General features: G+C 48.3%; 1 protein-coding gene across 1 annotated transcript in view; it reads left to right on the forward strand.

Moving 5' to 3' along the window:
- The window catches only part of nckap1l (NCK associated protein 1 like), a 56,269-nt gene that overhangs the window by 1,534 nt on the left and 37,307 nt on the right, over positions 1-17,428 (forward strand). Inside the window, exons 2-5 of the mRNA XM_079844578.1 lie at positions 5,832-5,942; positions 6,170-6,262; positions 9,127-9,183; positions 9,260-9,402. Coding sequence (XP_079700704.1) covers positions 5,832-5,942; positions 6,170-6,262; positions 9,127-9,183; positions 9,260-9,402 — 404 coding nt within the window. The remainder of the gene's footprint in view (positions 1-5,831; positions 5,943-6,169; positions 6,263-9,126; positions 9,184-9,259; positions 9,403-17,428) is intronic.

The following is a 17,428-nucleotide window of genomic DNA, read 5'->3' on the forward strand; positions in this document are numbered from 1 at the left end:
ATTAATGACGGAGCAGTGTTCTAAAGTCTTACAACAATATTTGTCTCTGCTTGACATCCACAGTGAAATGTGCACTTCAGAAACTTCAGAATGTCTGACAGAAAGAGCTTTGGCTGGTTGTACTGAAGATGTTTTTATGTTAAATCCATTATATTGTTTATTGTTCATGACTACAATTAGTATGTCATGCACGGGTTTATCTCCTCCAAAAGTGTAAACATTGAGCCTCCCGGGCACCAATCAAAACAATCAGGCTGAGAGTTTGGGGCGTGGCTACTGTATCAGACTGAGGGGGCGTGGCTACTGTAGCAGGCTGAGAGTTTGGGGCGTGGCTACTGTATCAGACTGAGGGGGCGTGGCTACTGTATCAGGCTGAGAGTTTGGGGCGTGGCTACTGTATCAGACTGAGGGGGCGTGGCTACTGTAGCAGGCTGAGAGTTTGGGGCGTGGCTACTGGATATATTAGGCACCAAGTGAACATGTTGTCCTCAGAGTTGATGTGTTAGAAGCAGGAAAACTGGGCAAGAGTAAGGATTTGAGCGAGTTTGACAAGGGCCAGATTGTGACGGCTGGACGACTGGGTCAGAGCATCTCCAGAACTGCAGCTCTTGTGGGGTGTTCCCGGTCTGCAGTGGCCAGTCTCTATCAAAAGTGAAGGACCAGTGGAGAACCGGCCACAGGGTCATGAAGGACCAGAGGAGAACCGGCCACAAGGTCATGAAGGACCAGTGGAGAACCGGCCACAGGGTCATGAAGGACCAGTGGAGAACCGGCCACAGGGTCATGAAGGACCAGTGGAGAACCGGCCACAGGGTCATGAAGGACCAGTGGAGAACCGGCCACAGGGTCATGAAGGACCAGTGGAGAACCGGCCACAGGGTCATGAAGGACCAGTGGAGAACCGGCCACAGGGTCATGGAGGACCAGTGGAGAACCGGCCACAGGGTCATGGAGGACCAGTGGAGAACCGGCCACAGGGTCATGGAGGACCAGTGGAGAACCGGCCACAGGGTCATGGAGGACCAGTGGAGAACCGGCCACAGGGTCATGAAGGACCAGTGGAGAACCGGCCACAGGGTCATGAAGGACCAGTGGAGAACCGGCCACAGGGTCATGGAGGACCAGTGGAGAACCGGCCACAGGGTCATGAAGGACCAGTGGAGAACCGGCCACAGGGTCATGAAGGACCAGTGGAGAACCGGCCACAGGGTCATGAAGGACCAGTGGAGAACCGGCCACAGGGTCATGGAGGACCAGTGGAGAACCGGCCACAGGGTCATGAAGGACCAGTGGAGAACCGGCCACAGGGTCATGAAGGACCAGTGGAGAACCGGCCACAGGGTCATGAAGGACCAGTGGAGAATCGGCCACAGGGTCATGAAGGACCAGTGGAGAACCGGCCACAGGGTCATGAAGGACCAGTGGAGAACCGGCCACAGGGTCATGGAGGACCAGTGGAGAACCGGCCACAGGGTCATGAAGGACCAGAGGAGAACCGGCCACAGGGTCATGAAGGACCAGTGGAGAACCGGCCACAGAGTCATGGAGGACCAGTGGAGAACCGGCCACAGGGTCATGGAGGACCAGAGGAGAACCGGCCACAGGGTCATGAAGGACCAGTGGAGAACCGGCCACAGGGTCATGAAGGACCAGTGGAGAACCGGCCACAGGGTCATGAAGGACCAGTGGAGAACCGGCCACAGGGTCATGGAGGACCAGTGGAGAACCGGCCACAGGGTCATGGAGGACCAGTGGAGAACCGGCCACAGGGTCATGGAGGACCAGTGGAGAACCGGCCACAGGGTCATGGAGGACCAGTGGAGAACCGGTGTAGAACCGGCCACAGGGTCATGGAGGACCAGTGGAGAACCGGCCACAGGGTCATGGAGGACCAGTGGAGAACCGGCCTGGTGGCAGAGGCAGTGATGCTTTGGGCAATGTTCTGCTGGGAAACCTTGGGTCCTCCATCATGTGGATGTGACTTTGACACGTCTCACCTACCTAAGCATTGTTGAGCCCATAATGTTATGTCATAATGTTATGCCTGATCGGTGTATAGTTGATAATATATACAGAGACTCAAACATGTAAGCTCACTGTAGCCATTTTTAAATCTTTATCTATCGATTCCAAATCTTATTTATATTACACATTATCTGTATTTATTTATATTAATTTAAATCTAATGCTTAATAATAAATGTTAATCCAAAATTGCTCATGTGTAATGGATTATGGGTATAATAATGAAATAAAAAATATAAAATAATTATAATAAATAATCATTGTTAAAATCTGTGACTGAGTGGTGACCTTTAATTTGGAGCAAGAGAAACTGGGGGAGTGGCTTTATGACGTCAGTCACTTTGCTCACAGCTGATTGGTCCAGTTTCAGTTTGAGATCTCTTACCCAGAACTTAACTTGGTTACTGTGGGGATAAACACTGCAACTAAACTGACCCATCAGAAGCTGTCCACCGAAACCGGCGTGATGCTAGAAGCCCCTGGTTTAGCTTCATAGCTAGATGAGTCAGATGTGTTTCCTCTTCATTTGGCACTCTTTTTTTTGCAAGATGGCGGCGCGCACAGACGCAGCGGCTTTTGGCTCTCTGATACGGTGTTGTTTGATCGTGTATGTTGTGTGTGTGAAGTCGTGTTCTCAAGCAGGACACGCATATAGTTACTCGACCTTGCTTGATATCAGCCGAGGGTGTCGGATTAATGTTACGAGCTCGTTCCATCACGCTCATAACATCCCGCAGGACATAGCGAGGCCACCGGGATCTGCTTGGATTGTTTTCGGGCCGGGAAGGCGACGCAGGCGGCGTCGGGAGAGACGGCAGAAGAGGGGCTGCCGGGGAGGTCTACTAGCTCGACTGAAAAAGCGACCACACAGAACATCGGTACCAAGCATCTTTCTCACCAACGCTAGATCCGTCGTGCACAAAATGGACGAACTGGATGTACTTATCGCTGGGAGTTCCACCATCCGCGACTGTTGTGTGATGATAATAACTGACACTTGGTTACACCCACTGATCCCGGACACGGCGGTACAGCTAGCAGAGCGTTCCATGCACCGATTGGATAGGAACAGCGACTCCAGTAAGAGCAGGGGGGGGGGAGTCTGTGTATGCACGTCAACATTGGCTGGTGTAAGAATTGTAGGACCATATATACTCACTGCTGTCCGGACCTGGAAGCACTGATGGTATTGTGCAGACCCTATTATATGCCGCAAGAGTTTTCAGCAGTGCTCATTACTGCTGTGTACATACGACCAGATGCTAACGCTAGTATAGCTCTCGCTCTGTTACATGACTTGATAAACAGACAGCAACAGGCTTATCCTGAGGGTGAACATATAGTTGCCGGTGATTTTAACAAGGTGTGTTTAAGGACTGTGCTCCCTAAATTTGTACAGTATGTACAGTGTGCCACCAGGGGGAAGAACACACTGGATTGTGTTTATTCCAACTTAAAACACGCATATAGAGCTGTGCCCATGCCACATCTGGGCTTGTCTGACCATCTCTCACTGCTCCTAATCCCAGCATATACTCAGCTGATAAGACGAACTAAGCCAGAAAAGAGGACAATACGAACCTGGCCAGCAGATGCACTCATTCAGCTACAGGACTGCTTTGCACACACGGAGTGGAGTATTTTTGAGTCCCAGGACCTGGAGCAATACACAGAGACCGTGTTGTGTTACATTAGGACCTGCACAGAAAATGTAACTGTTGACAGACGCATTCTAACCCTAACCCCAATAACAAACCATGGATGAACAGAGAAGTACGGTCTCTGCTTAAAGCACGTAACTCTGCTTTCTCAAGGGTCAAGGCCCAGTATAGCGCAGAGGCGTTAAGGCAGCAAAAGAGGACTACAGGAGGAAAATAGAGGACCATCTGCAGCAGAACAACCCACGGCAGGTGTGGCAGGGACTACAACATCTCACCAATTATAAGAGCAGATCATCGGTGGCTGTCGCAGGCGACGCTGAACTGGCAGAGGAGCTGAACCGTTTCTTTGCCCGGTTTGAGACAACAACATCACCCCCAGTCACCCTGCCTCCACCCTCCACCACGTTGCACACTCTTGCACTACAAGAACACCAAGTGAGACGTGTGCTGAGGCCAGTGAACCCAAACAAGGCTGCTGGACCAGATGGAGTACTCGGTAAAGTACTGAAGGCTTGTGCAGACCAGCTATCAGGGGTCTTTACAAAGATTTTTAACACCTCCCTTACACAAGCATTCATCCCCATTTGCCTAAAATCTGCCATAATTGTCCCTGTTCCCAAAAATCCTGCAGTCAGTAGTCTAAATGACTACAGGCCTGTAGCCCTCACCTCAGTGGTCATGAAATGTTTTGAAAAACTGATCGCTGAGAACATCAAGGCCAGCCTCCCTCACAGCTTTGACCCCCATCAGTTTGCACATAGAGAAAACAGGTCAACAGCAGACGCAATCAACACAACCCTTCACACCGCACTGAGTCACCTAGAGCAGTCAGGAACTTATGTTAGAATGCTGTTTATTGATTATAGTTCAGCATTTAATACCATCATACCGGGCACTCTGGTGGAAAAACTGCTGCACCTAGGATTCTCCCGCTCCATCTGCACCTGGATTTTGGACTTTCTCACTAACCGGCCACAAACTGTGAAAATTGGTTCCCATACCTCCTCTACCATCATAACTAGCATCGGCTCCCCACAGGGATGTGTGCTGAGTCCACTCCTTTATTCCCTGTACACCCATGACTGCATTCCCATCCACTCCTCCAACACCATTATTAAATTTGCAGACGACACAACGGTGGTCGGTTTAATAACGGGAGGAGATGAGTCAAAGTGCAGGGAGGAGGTCCAGGCACTGTCCAAGTGGTGTAGCAACAACAACCTGGCGCTAAATACCAAGAAAACTAAGGAAATGGTCATTGATTTTAGGAGAAAAAGGAATGTTTTAGTCCCACTCCAGATCAACGGTGATGAGGTGGAGCGGGTCTCCACCTTTAAATTCCTAGGGACAACCATCTCCGACGACCTCTTCTGGATCGATAATACAACGGCCATTGTGAAGAAGTCCCAGCAGAGGTTGCACTTCCTCAGGCTACTCCGGAAAACCAATCTGCGGAGAAATCTGCTGGTGACTTTTTATCGCTCCACCATTGAGAGTGTCCTTGCATGCTGCCTCACAGTGTGGTACTCTGGCTGTTCAGCCGCAGATAGGAAGGCACTGCAAAGAGTTATTAGGACTGCAGAAAAAATCATTGGTTGCCCCATGCCTTCTTTGGAGGAAATTGCAAATAGCAGGTGTCTCCACGGAGCCGGCAATATAATAAAGGATGACACCCACCCTGGACATGGACTGTTTAGCCTCCTGCCTTCTGGGAGGAGATACAGGAGTCTAAAAAGTAGGACAAATAGACTAAAAAACAGTTACTATCCATGGGCCATAAGGACTCTGAACGGGGACAAAAATTTATGTTGTCTATTTTATTCTTAACATGCAATATTTTTTATGGTGTAATACACCAATATATCTTTTAACATGTTATGTGATTACTTTTATAGATGATTATTCACTTAGTGTTATTTATTTAACTTAAAATTTTATGGTTTTCATTGTCTTTTGCTATGTGTGTTTGTGTTCTCACTGATCAGATGGGCATTATAATTTTGTTGTACTGCAATGACAATAAAGCTTCTAAATCTAAATCTTCATCTAAAAGCACAATAATGTACAATAATGAGACATCGTTCATCGTGGACAAGAAGGAGAAATGTTTGCTCTGGTTTCTGACTTTTGGCTGATGTTTCTCCAGGTTTGCACTGACCCGAAGCGAAGACCGTCGTACTTCACTGATAAAAGCATGGAGTCTGGCATCAAATACATCAACAGAAAATTCCCCAACATCGACTTCAGGGGTGGCAGTGTGAGTATTCACAGACACTGATTCACTGAGGTCTTCGTTTTTTGCTCTAAGCTTATATCATTATTACTTTAGTCATTCTTTCAGCTATAAATAACTTTGCAACTACATGTCAGCTAACTCTCAGTTCAGTATTAGTAGACTGTTAGGGTTAGGAGAACAAGTTGACACGTACTTGCAAAGTCACTTACACTTCTATACTGTTGCTCTTCCATCACGTGTTTCTGCAGCAACACCTGAGCAGCATCCAGAAGCAGAAGACGGCCGTTCTGGAGGGCCTGCACAGTTTCTACGAGTCCTTCATCGACGTCATGGAGTTCAGGGTAAGAGTCCCGATCTACAGCAGGACCCGGCCCTTCAGGGCCCATCTGGACAGCAGTCGCACTCTCAACTCTTATATGGGCTTTTTTGAGTTTTACTTACTCCCAAAAGTTGAGATGACTTTATTTAGTCACTTTAAATGCATTGGATAAAGGGTCAATTAAGTGTAGTTTACTAAGTGTAGTGAAGGAAGTACAGCTCCATCTACTTGAATCAGAAATAGAAATGATTGAGTAAATGAGGCTTCTTTAGCACTCCTTGTCTGAAAGATATAATTCACCATTTCTGTGAAATGAGACACAGCTAGTGTATGATTTATGGGGAATATAATAAATAAGTGGGTGTATTTTTTACCATTATAGGGTAGATATGTGCACAGTAAATGGGGATTTTGTATAATAGGTCCGCTTTAATCCTCTGGTGCTCTTCGGCATTTCTGATCGGAAAATTTCCTGTTTTGAAATTTTAAAAGTCACAGCTTCATCGGAATGATATGAAACTTGGTGACTGTTCTAGCATTAGTTATGTAAACACACACAAACATTGAGGGCATGATTCGAGCATGCTAATTGGTCGTAAAAAAAGAAGAAGTAGATTTCATTGTCTTTGGTCATAAATGACCGACCATAGGAAATGAATGGGAAATCGGCAAAAACACAAAATTCTCTGAATATTTGTGTGTACAATCTACAAATCGGCCACAATGCTGAAAAAAAGTACACAGCAGTGAAGGGGTGACACTCTAAAACATCAAGAGTGTGATATTGACACATCCACTCACACACACACACACACACACACACACACACACACGCACACTTACACACACACACACACACACACACACACACACACACACACACACACACACACACACACACACACACTTATACACACACACACACGCACACTTATACACACACACACACACACACACACACACACACCTATGAAAAACTGAACCTATGAACCACATTTGGAATTTTTAAAAATCACAGCTTCATCAGAATGAGATGAAACTAGTATTAGATATGTTAACACACACAAAAAATTGGGGTCATGATTCGAGCATGCTAAGGGGTCGTAAAAAAATACTCCCACTTGTGCTCTTCGGTCAAAAATGACCATGAATGGGAAATCTGCAAAAACACAAATTCACAGAATTTTTTTTAATATTTCTAACAAACCAAAAAAATATCTAAACCTTTATAATAAATAGTCTTTGAGATTTTTTAAATATATATTCAAATCCATCAAAAATATATATATATTACAGTTTTTCTCAGTCGCTTTGGTTCATTTCTCGAATCATCCTCGACATTTGCAAAACAGCAAGTGCATTTCTCAAAACAATTCGTACAAATAGCAAAACATCATGGATTACCTGCAAAAGCCAGTCTCTTGCCCAAAATCCTCAGTTCATCTCTCAGAAGTAAATATCTGTGTCAATGAACATGTCAGTGCCATCAGAATGACAGTCCTTGTGTCATTGTGTATGAATAACACAGTCAAATTGCTCAGTCATGTCAATATAACCGTACTCTGGAGGGATGTTCTGATGTAAATATGGCTAAAATTTTGATGACAATTATTGTAAATTGTAGGTTACACCTTAGTGTATGTGGGAGTTTGAATGCAAGAGACTGGACAAGATTCACATTTATGCTTTTACTGTTTGTACTGTAATTTGTTGACAGATGTCATTGTGATACAGAAAGGAAAAGACAGCACTGCATAGCACAAAGAGAAAAAAACCCCCAGAAAAACAAAAGTAGAAATGTGAACGTCTAACGGAAATGTATAGAAATATGCTTGACATTTTATGACAACTTGTTCAACCATTTTGCATGTAAAGACTTCTGCTATGAACTAATGCCTAAATGTTGTGGGGGTGAGACTATTCAACAGAGACCCAATATAATACATCCTGATCAACATGACATAAGCAGCTGATAATATAGGAAACAGCAGAGAATTGTTCATAATCATTTGCATGGATTTACACAAGCATTTGCAACTTGTTCAAATAAATGAGAAACTGCTTTTTTTATGTGCACAAGTGACACAATGATGTGAAGATTGAACAGGTAGCTTTGAGAATTTCAATTCTGATCTGAGAAATGTACCAAAGCGACGGAGAAAAACTGTAAATGTGTTCAAAACAGAGCTAGTGAATTCTCAAGCCTCTCCATTGAGACCTCTAGTGGTCACACACATGCTTGCAGGATTTCTGAAATAATTCCAAAAGAGGAGCTAATCTGCCTTCAAAAAAAATATTTTGAAGGCCTAGTCTCTATTTTAACCTGAAATACTGCAATAATAATAATAAATAAATTTATTTTTTATAGTTTTCAATTGCAAAAATACACCATAATTATTGCATAAATATAAATAAATAAAAAACATCAAATCATCTCAAAATACAAAATTAAAAAGAAAAAAATATTATTGAAGAAAAATAAATGGCATTGGTTGTACTGGGGTTGAGGAAGAGTAACTTTTAGGTGTCCGGTCACTTATGACGGGGAAGACGACCAATGCAACCCCCAAACCAAGAGCAGCAGAGGGTTAAAAGAAAATAAGGGTGTGTGTATCTTGCAAAAAAAGAATTTCTCAGTGTAAAAAAACACATGCGAGGTCTGGAAGAGAGAAAGTCACATAACACATAACTTTCCATAAAAGTGACTTTCCCCAACACTAAACACTGATAGATCGACACTAAAGATACGCAGCACCAAGACATCTGCAAAATGAATAAATGCAAAAGTATCGTGAAATACTGCAATATGACAAACTTCTAATAAAACTGATTCTCTCTCATTCCTGCTTTAGTGTCCGCATTGATTGATCCATGTTTTGTCTTTAGGATCATGTCTATGAGTTGCTCAACACAATAGACGCCTGCCAGTGCTTCTTCAACATCGTAAGTGTGACTCTTCAGCAGAATATAGAGCAGATGTTCATGTTTGATATTCATCTGTGGTCATAAACGCTTTCAGGCTATAAATTTTGACTTCACCAAGAACTACCTGGATCTGATCGTCACGTACGCCTCAGTGATTTACATGCTGTCCCGCATCGAGGACAGGAAGCTGATTGTGGGAATGTATAACTGTGCGTACGAGCTGTCCAACGGAAACAGGTAACGGGACCATGTGACCGCACCTTCTCAAATCACACACTTCCCTTCAATATAGTGTGCCAAACACAGTTCGTGGCATAAGAAGTGTGTCTGAGTTCACAGTGAAGAGCAGGCGGAAGTCCCGGATGAGTGAGTAGATTCTGAAGCGTGCATCTGATGGACACTTATCCCTGACAGATAGCATTCATACAATAGGCCTAAAGAACATACAAGAGCAAAAGTCAAGTCCCCTTCATTCATACAGCGCTGGCACAACACAGCCTCAAAGCAGCTTCACAGAGATAGGGATAGGAAATGAATAGGAAAGTAAGTTTTTGATTGGATCATTTCTGTTGTAAAAACTGATTAGTTATTTAATTTGCTGCCATCCTCAACTAGAACAGAAAACGTCTCGGTTACGTATGTAACCCTCGTTCCCTGAAGGAGGGAACGGAGACGTACGTCGGAACTGACCGACGAATTGGGATCTGTTTCAGAGACCAATCTACTTCGAGTGTATTAAAAACGAGCCAATGGACATTGGCATGCGGTGCACGCATTCCACGCACCGCCCCGCATTGCGGGTATAAATACGGAAGTGGAAGTACCGCATATTGTTTTCAACTGAGGAGCCGAGAAGAGTGGCTCGGGCCTTCAGCTGAAGCACAGCACCTGGCGACGGGACGTACGTCTCCGTTCCCTCCTTCAGGGAACGAGGGTTACATACGTAACCGAGACGTTCCCTTTCAGTCGGTCACGTTCGACGTACGTCGGAACTGACCGACGAATTGGGATCCCTACCAAAACGCCAGGGATGCTGGCCCTTCCAGCGCCCTGCCTGAGCTCGCTGGACCACTCCTAAGTTGGAGTGGGAGACAGGGCTCCCGGCAGGGAAGGACAGTCACTGCTGTTCCTGCAAGACCCACTCAGCGTGACTATTGGATAACGCTGGGAAAGCGTGCCCATCTCGGGAGATGGTACGCTGCGGAGCCACATCCTTCAATGGAAGGAGAGGTGGAAATACGCATCAGGACTAACCTAACCTAGGGTAGTGCAACTATGGAAAATCTCTGGGGTGGACCCAACCTGATCCCAGGGGGGGAAGAACACAGCCCAGAGATGACAGAGCGGGCTCTGTCGAGGGAAAGACACGGGGCTAACCGAGCAGGGTAGCAGATACCGTGGAGAATACACATATGGGGTAGCCGTGAGGGGACCGCAACATATGGAACCCAGCCTACACACACGTTCCACAAGCATACGGGTGCAGGCCTGGCGCCAGACGGCCGCAACGTCTGGCACCGCAGGGGTGACGGAGGAACTCACAGGGTTAGCCGTTTCCGGGGAACACAACTGGAGCAAGAATAGACGCACGTATCCGGCCCGGAGGCGGGAGTGGCGTTGCAAGCCGACACTAGAACGGGTACTTAGCGCTACTGGCCCTGGGGGGCGAGGATGCGGGAAGATACCGGCTCTACACGGAGGCTATAAAATCTAGCGAACGTGTTAGGTGTCGCCCAGCCCGCAGCTCTACAAATGTCTGTCTGTCAGCGAGGCACCTTGAGCCAGCGCCCAGGATGAAGCAACACTCCTTGTTGAGTGTGCTCGCACCCCGAACGGGCAAGGTACGTCTTGGGACTGGTAAGCCAAGACAATGGCATCCACTATCCAGTGGGCCAACCTCTGCTTGGAGACAGCCTTTCCCTTCTGCTGACCTCCGTAACAGACGAAGAGCTGCTGTGAGGATCTGAAGCTTTGAGTCCGGTCAACGTAAGCGCGAAGAGCGCGGACGGGACATAGCAAAGCTAGGGCTGGGTCTGCCTCCTCCGAAGGCAGCGCTTGCAGGTTCACTACCTGGTCCCGGAAGGGAGTGGTAGGAACCTTGGGCACATATCCAGGCCGGGGTCTCAGGACAACGTGAGAGTTGGCCGGCCCGAATTCTAGGCACGATTCGTCGACCGAAAGCGCATGCAGGTCCCCCACCCTCTTGATTGAAGCCAATGCGGTCAGGAGGACTGTCTTCATGGACAGGATTTTTAGCTCGACTGACCGCAAAGGTTCAAATGGAGGACCCTGGAGTGCTCTAAGCACCAGGGCTAAGTCCCAAGAGGGTAACGAGGTAGAACGAGGAGGATTTAGTCTCCTCGCACCTCTGAGGAACCTGACGATTAAGTCGTGCTTACCAACGGATTTACCGTCTACTGCATCGTGATACGCCGCTATTGCAGCGACGTACACTTTGAGGGTGGAGGGTGACAGCCGCCGCTCCAACCCATCCTGCAGGAAGGAAAGCACAACATTAATCGAACACTTTCGGGGGTCTTCCTGGCGGGAAGAGCACCAAACGACGAACAGGTTCCACTTCAGAGCATAGAGGCGCCTCGTAGAGGGGGCTCTAGCTGAAGCGATGGTATCTACCACTGCTTGTGGTAGGCCATCTAGAACCTCCGCGTCCCGTCCAGGGACCAGACATGGAGTTTCCAGAGGTCTGGACGCGGGTGCCATAGAGTGCCCCGTCCCTGAGAAAGAAGGTCCTTCCTCAGGGGAATCGGCCAGGGAGGGGCTGTCGCGAGGAGTGAGTTCGGGGAATCAGGTCCGGTTGGGCCAATAGGGCGCAACTAACAAGACCTGCTCCTCGTCCTCCCTGACCTTGCACAGGGTCTGTGCAAGAAGGCTCACTGGGGGAAACGCATATTTGCGTAGGTCCCGGGGCCAGCTGTGCGCCAGTGCATCTATGCCTAAGGTACCTCCGGTCAGGGAGTAGTACCACTGGCAATGGGTCGACTCCGGGGAAGCAAACAGGACTACCTGCGCAACCCCAAAGTGGTCCCATATCAGCTGGACGCTCCGGGGGTGGAGTCGCCATTCGTCCGGAGGTGTCGACTGGCCAGAGAGCTCGTCGGCTGTCTGGTTCAGCGCACCTGGAAAGTGAATAGCACGAAGTGACCTCACAAACTTCTGACTCCACAGGAGGAGATGGCGGGCGAGCCGGAGCATGCAACGGGAGCGTAGACCACCCTGACGGTTGATGTACGCAACGGCCGCAGTGCTGTCCGAACGGACCAGTATGTGTGTGCCCTGGAGCGGTTTCTTGAACCGGGCCAGGGCAAGACGTACCGCCAGAAGCTCTAGGCAATTGATATGCCAACGTAGTTGGGGTCCCGTCCACAGTCCCGAACCTACGTGCCCGTTGTACGTGGCCCCCCAACCCGTGGAAGAGGCATCCGTGAAGACCACAGCATGCCTCGACACCTGTTCTAAGGACACACCGGCCCGGAGAAACGAGGGGTCAGACCACGGGTTGAAGGTTTGGCGACAGTAAGGAGTCACTGGGACCCGGTACTGACCGCTGTGCCACGCCCATCTCAGGACTCGGTCGTGTAACCAGCGTTGAAGCGGCCTCATATGAAGCCATCCGAGCGGCGTTACCGCGGCTGCGGATGCCATATGCCCCAGGAGCCTCTGAAAAAGTTTCAGTGGGGCCGCTGTCCTGCCATTGAACGTATTCAAGCAGTTCAACACTGACCGGACGCGCTCCGGAGTGAGGCGCGCCGTCCGGCTGACCGAATCCAGCTCCATACCGAGACAAGAGATCCTCTGCGTGGGACAGAGTTTGCTCTTCTCTCGGTTGACCCGAAGTCCCAACAGGCTGAGGTGACTGAGCACCATGTCCCTGTGTTCGCACAACTGCTCCCGAGACTGGGCGAGAATAAGCCAGTCGTCAAGATAGTTGAGTAAGCGAACGCCGCGTTCTCTAAGCGGAACAATGGCTGCCTCTACGCCTTTCGTGGAGACGCGAGGCGACAGGGACAGCCCGAAGGGCTTCAGGTCGATCGCTGCGAACCAATCTTGGGGACGGATGCACTGAAAATTGCGTTTCTGCATTAACATCTTGAACGGGAGCTTGTGCAGGGCCCGATTCAAAATGCGCAGGTCCAAGATTGGTCTTAACCCACCACCTTTCTTGGGTACAATGAAGTAGGGGCTGTAGAACCCCGACCTCATATCGGCTGGAGGAACCGGCTCGATCGCGCCCTTCGCCAGCAGGACATCGATCTCTGACCGCAAGACATGGGCATCCGAGCTCCACACTGAGGTGAAGAGGATGCCCCTGTACTTGGGAGGCCGGCGTGCGACGAATCGCATAGCCGAGTCTGATGGTACAGATGAGCCAGCATGACGGTCCGGGGAGGCCTTTTAGCCAGGCCCCCAGAGACCAAACAAGCGGGATCATCGGCACCACAGACGTACCCGGGGTGAGGCAGCGAGGTGGAGCACTCAGACCCGACTCGGGAGGCCCGGAGGCGGCCCGGAGTGTTGTCTGAGTACTCCAGGTGGGGCAGAGTGTGGGTGAGAAGGCCCGGGGGCGTCCTCGGTGCCCACACTGCTGCCCCCTGGCGAAGGGGGAGAGGGGAGGAAAGGAGTGGCAAGGCCCGGGGGCGTCGCACACTGCCAACCTGACCCTCTCAGAGCCCAGGGAGGGAGGAAACTGCTCTGAGAATGTGGGTACCGCTGGACTCCGGAGAGCCAGCGGCAGGACCGAACCGAAAAAATATTCTCCCCCCGGTCCTCCTCCGGGGGAGGGAGGGGTGCGGACACCTTCTCCCCGAGCAGCTTGCCATCTCGCTGGGCTGCCCGTTCCAGGGCCGCTCGCCCATGTGCTTGCTAGCGGACTCGCGGTATCCTGGACGGGTTGGGCACATCCCCTGCGCCCGGCCACCTGCTGCCCGGGTGGAGGCTGCTGCTTGGCTTAGCAGGGGCGGAGGCGGACGCAGGGGGGGCACCCTCGGCGACAAGCAGATGGAGGTGCTGCAGCCGACGACTGGGTGGAGGCAGCAGCTAGTCGTCGGGGCAGGATGTTTTATATATTTTTTTTTTTTTAAACCTCCATCCACTTCTGGGCCACCGAGAACTGCTGGGCGAGTTCTCGACAGCGTCGCCGAAGAGGCTAGCCTGACAGACAGGGGCGTTGAGGAACCGAACTCTGTCAGGCTCACGCATATCTGCCAGGTCTAGCCCCAGCTTCCTGGACCACTAACGTGGACATCGCCTGACCCAGGGAGCGTGCAGTGACTTCTGTCACCCGGAGAGCGAGGTCCATCACTGCACGCAGTTCCTGCATAACCCCTGAGTCAAGACTACCCTCGTGCATGCAGGAAAGAGGGTAGTGAGAGAGCGAAAAAATTCATACAGATTATGGCCCTTTTGGCGTTCCATATTTTGACACCAAAAGCTCCACACTGCTAAATTCTTCCAATGCACATCCAGGCAGCCACCCTGGAAGGCATGGCTGTCAACACTGAATCTGATTCAGCATGAGCACACACTATTATAGTGGGAAACTCAGCGTCATCATCTCCAGCGCATAACAGCCCTCTCTCCGATGCAGCAATTGACATCTGTCCTCTGCCAGAGCCACAAATGAAATGCTGGGTCCCCTTTTTTTTTTTTTTTTTTAAAAGGACCAGCAATCCCATCTGGGCTACCAGCAGGCATGAGAGACAGTGGGCGTGGCCGCCAGACTCGACGGCACACGGCACGCTGAACGCTCAAGCCCCTATTAAAGGGGCAGGACGAACAACGCGCCGACGTGGCCATGTCCCCATGAGAGAACATGAACCACCCACGAACAAAGTCTCAACATGCTCATGATGCGATAGAGGAGTGGGGGCCCGAAGAGATGTACCCGGCGGGGATGCCCCACTGTAATCCTCAGGTCACCAAGGCTTATTAACCAAAATAATCCTTTTCTGGAGCACCAGAAAAGAAACTAGATCAGGGAATAAGCAAAGGGACTCAACCCCGTTTGAGGTTTCATAGTCTGGACCGCGCATCTAGAGAGCGCCGAGTGACGCGCTGGGTTGCCGTGGCAACCCCCGCTGTCAGCCGGCGCTCGACGGCACACGGCGCGCTGAACGCTCAAGCCCTTACGAGAAAGGGGAGACGAACAACGCGCCGACGTGACTATGCTCTCCTGAGAGAGCATGAATCACCCACGAAAGCAATCTCACATGTTTATATGTGAGAGAGATCGTGGCCGTCAAATGAGGACAGGAAACAACCGCATCCAGAAACACACGGTTTGAATGACATCTTGAAAAAGACGCAGGGTCAAACCGTGTTGCTCTTTTAGTGATAGAGAGAAGAGAGAACCGCTCCAACAAGTGCCGAGGCACACAGGGGAATAGCCGCGGCTCACAGTGGTTTAAAGGTGCAAGCCCACTGTAAGCACTCAGAGGAAACGCCCAGCGAACCGACAGATTTCTTCTGCTCGCGACCACCGCTGTAAAGCGCCGTCACACCGACACTGGAACAGGTAAGCTGATCTTCTCGTAGAGACTCGTTTAGTTTGTGTAAACACACTCTTCGTAGGAACATGTAATGCTCGGCTCCGAAGTTGAAAGCAATATGCGGTACTTCCACTTCCGTATTTATACCCGCAATGCGGGGCGGTGCGTGGAATGCGTGCACCGCATGCCAATGTCCATTGGCTCGTTTTTAATACACTCGAAGTAGATTGGTCTCTGAAACAGATCCCAATTCGTCGGTCAGTTCCGACGTACGTCGAACGTGACCGACTGAAAGGGAACCCCAGTGCACTCCAGACTCCATCCACACCACAACAGCAAAATAATCATCATAGTGTTCTGTGTGAATGCCACAGTAAAGAGATGTGTGTTAGTCTTAGAGTGTGTCTGCTTCCCGAACAATGTTAGGAAGAGTTCCAGAGTTTAGGAGCTAAATAGGAAAAGGATTGAGCGCCTGCAGTTGATTTGGATATTCTCAGTATGATCAACTGGCCAGAGTTTAGAGAGCGCAGTAGACGTGATGGAGTATAATATGTTAAGAGCTCGCTCAAGTACTGGAGATAAACCATTTAGTGCTTTGAGTAATAAGCAAGATTTTAAAATGTATGTGATGTTTAATAGGCAGCCAGTGCAGTGTTGACAGAACTGGGCTAATATGGTCACACTTCCTGGTTCTAGTAAGAACTCGAGCTGCTGTGTTTTGGACCAGCTGGAGTTTATTTATTAAGCGAGCAGGGCAACCACCCAGTAGAGCATTACAATAATCTACAGCTCATGAACATTACAATAATCTACAGCTCATCAACATTACAATAATCTACAGCTCATCAACATTACAATAATCTACAGCTCATCAACATTACAATAATCTACAGCTCATCAACATTACAATAATCTACAGCTCATGAACATTACAATAATCTACAGCTCATCAACATTACAATAATCTACAGCTCATGAACATTACAATAATCTACAGCTCATCAACATTACAATAATCTACAGCTCATCAACATTACAATAATCTACAGCTCATGAACATTACAATAATCTACAGCTCATGAACATTACAATAATCTACAGCTCATGAACATTACAATAATCTACAGCTCATCAACATTACAATAATCTACAGCTCATCAACATTACAATAATCTACAGCTCATCAACATTACAATAATCTACAGCTCATGAACATTACAATAATCTACAGCTCATCAACATTACAATAATCTACAGCTCATCAACATTACAATAATCTACAGCTCATCAACATTACAATAATCTACAGCTCATGAACATTACAATAATCTACAGCTCATCAACATTACAATAATCTACAGCTCATGAACATTACAATAATCTACAGCTCATGAGCATTACAATAATCTACAGCTCATGAACATTACAATAATCTACAGCTCATCAACATTACAATAATCTACAGCTCATCAACATTACAATAATCTACAGCTCATCAACATTACAATAATCTACAGCTCATCAACATTACAATAATCTACAGCTCATCAACATTACAATAATCTACAGCTCATCAACATTACAATAATCTACAGCTCATCAACATTACAATAATCTACAGCTCATCAACATTACAATAATCTACAGCTCATCAACATTACAATAATCTACAGCTCATGAACATTACAATAATCTACAGCTCATCAACATTACAATAATCTACAGCTCATGAACATTACAATAATCTACAGCTCATG

This window comes from Gobio gobio (assembly GCF_949357685.1).
Source record: "Gobio gobio genome assembly, chromosome: 19".
Lineage (NCBI taxonomy): Eukaryota > Metazoa > Chordata > Actinopteri > Cypriniformes > Gobionidae > Gobio > Gobio gobio.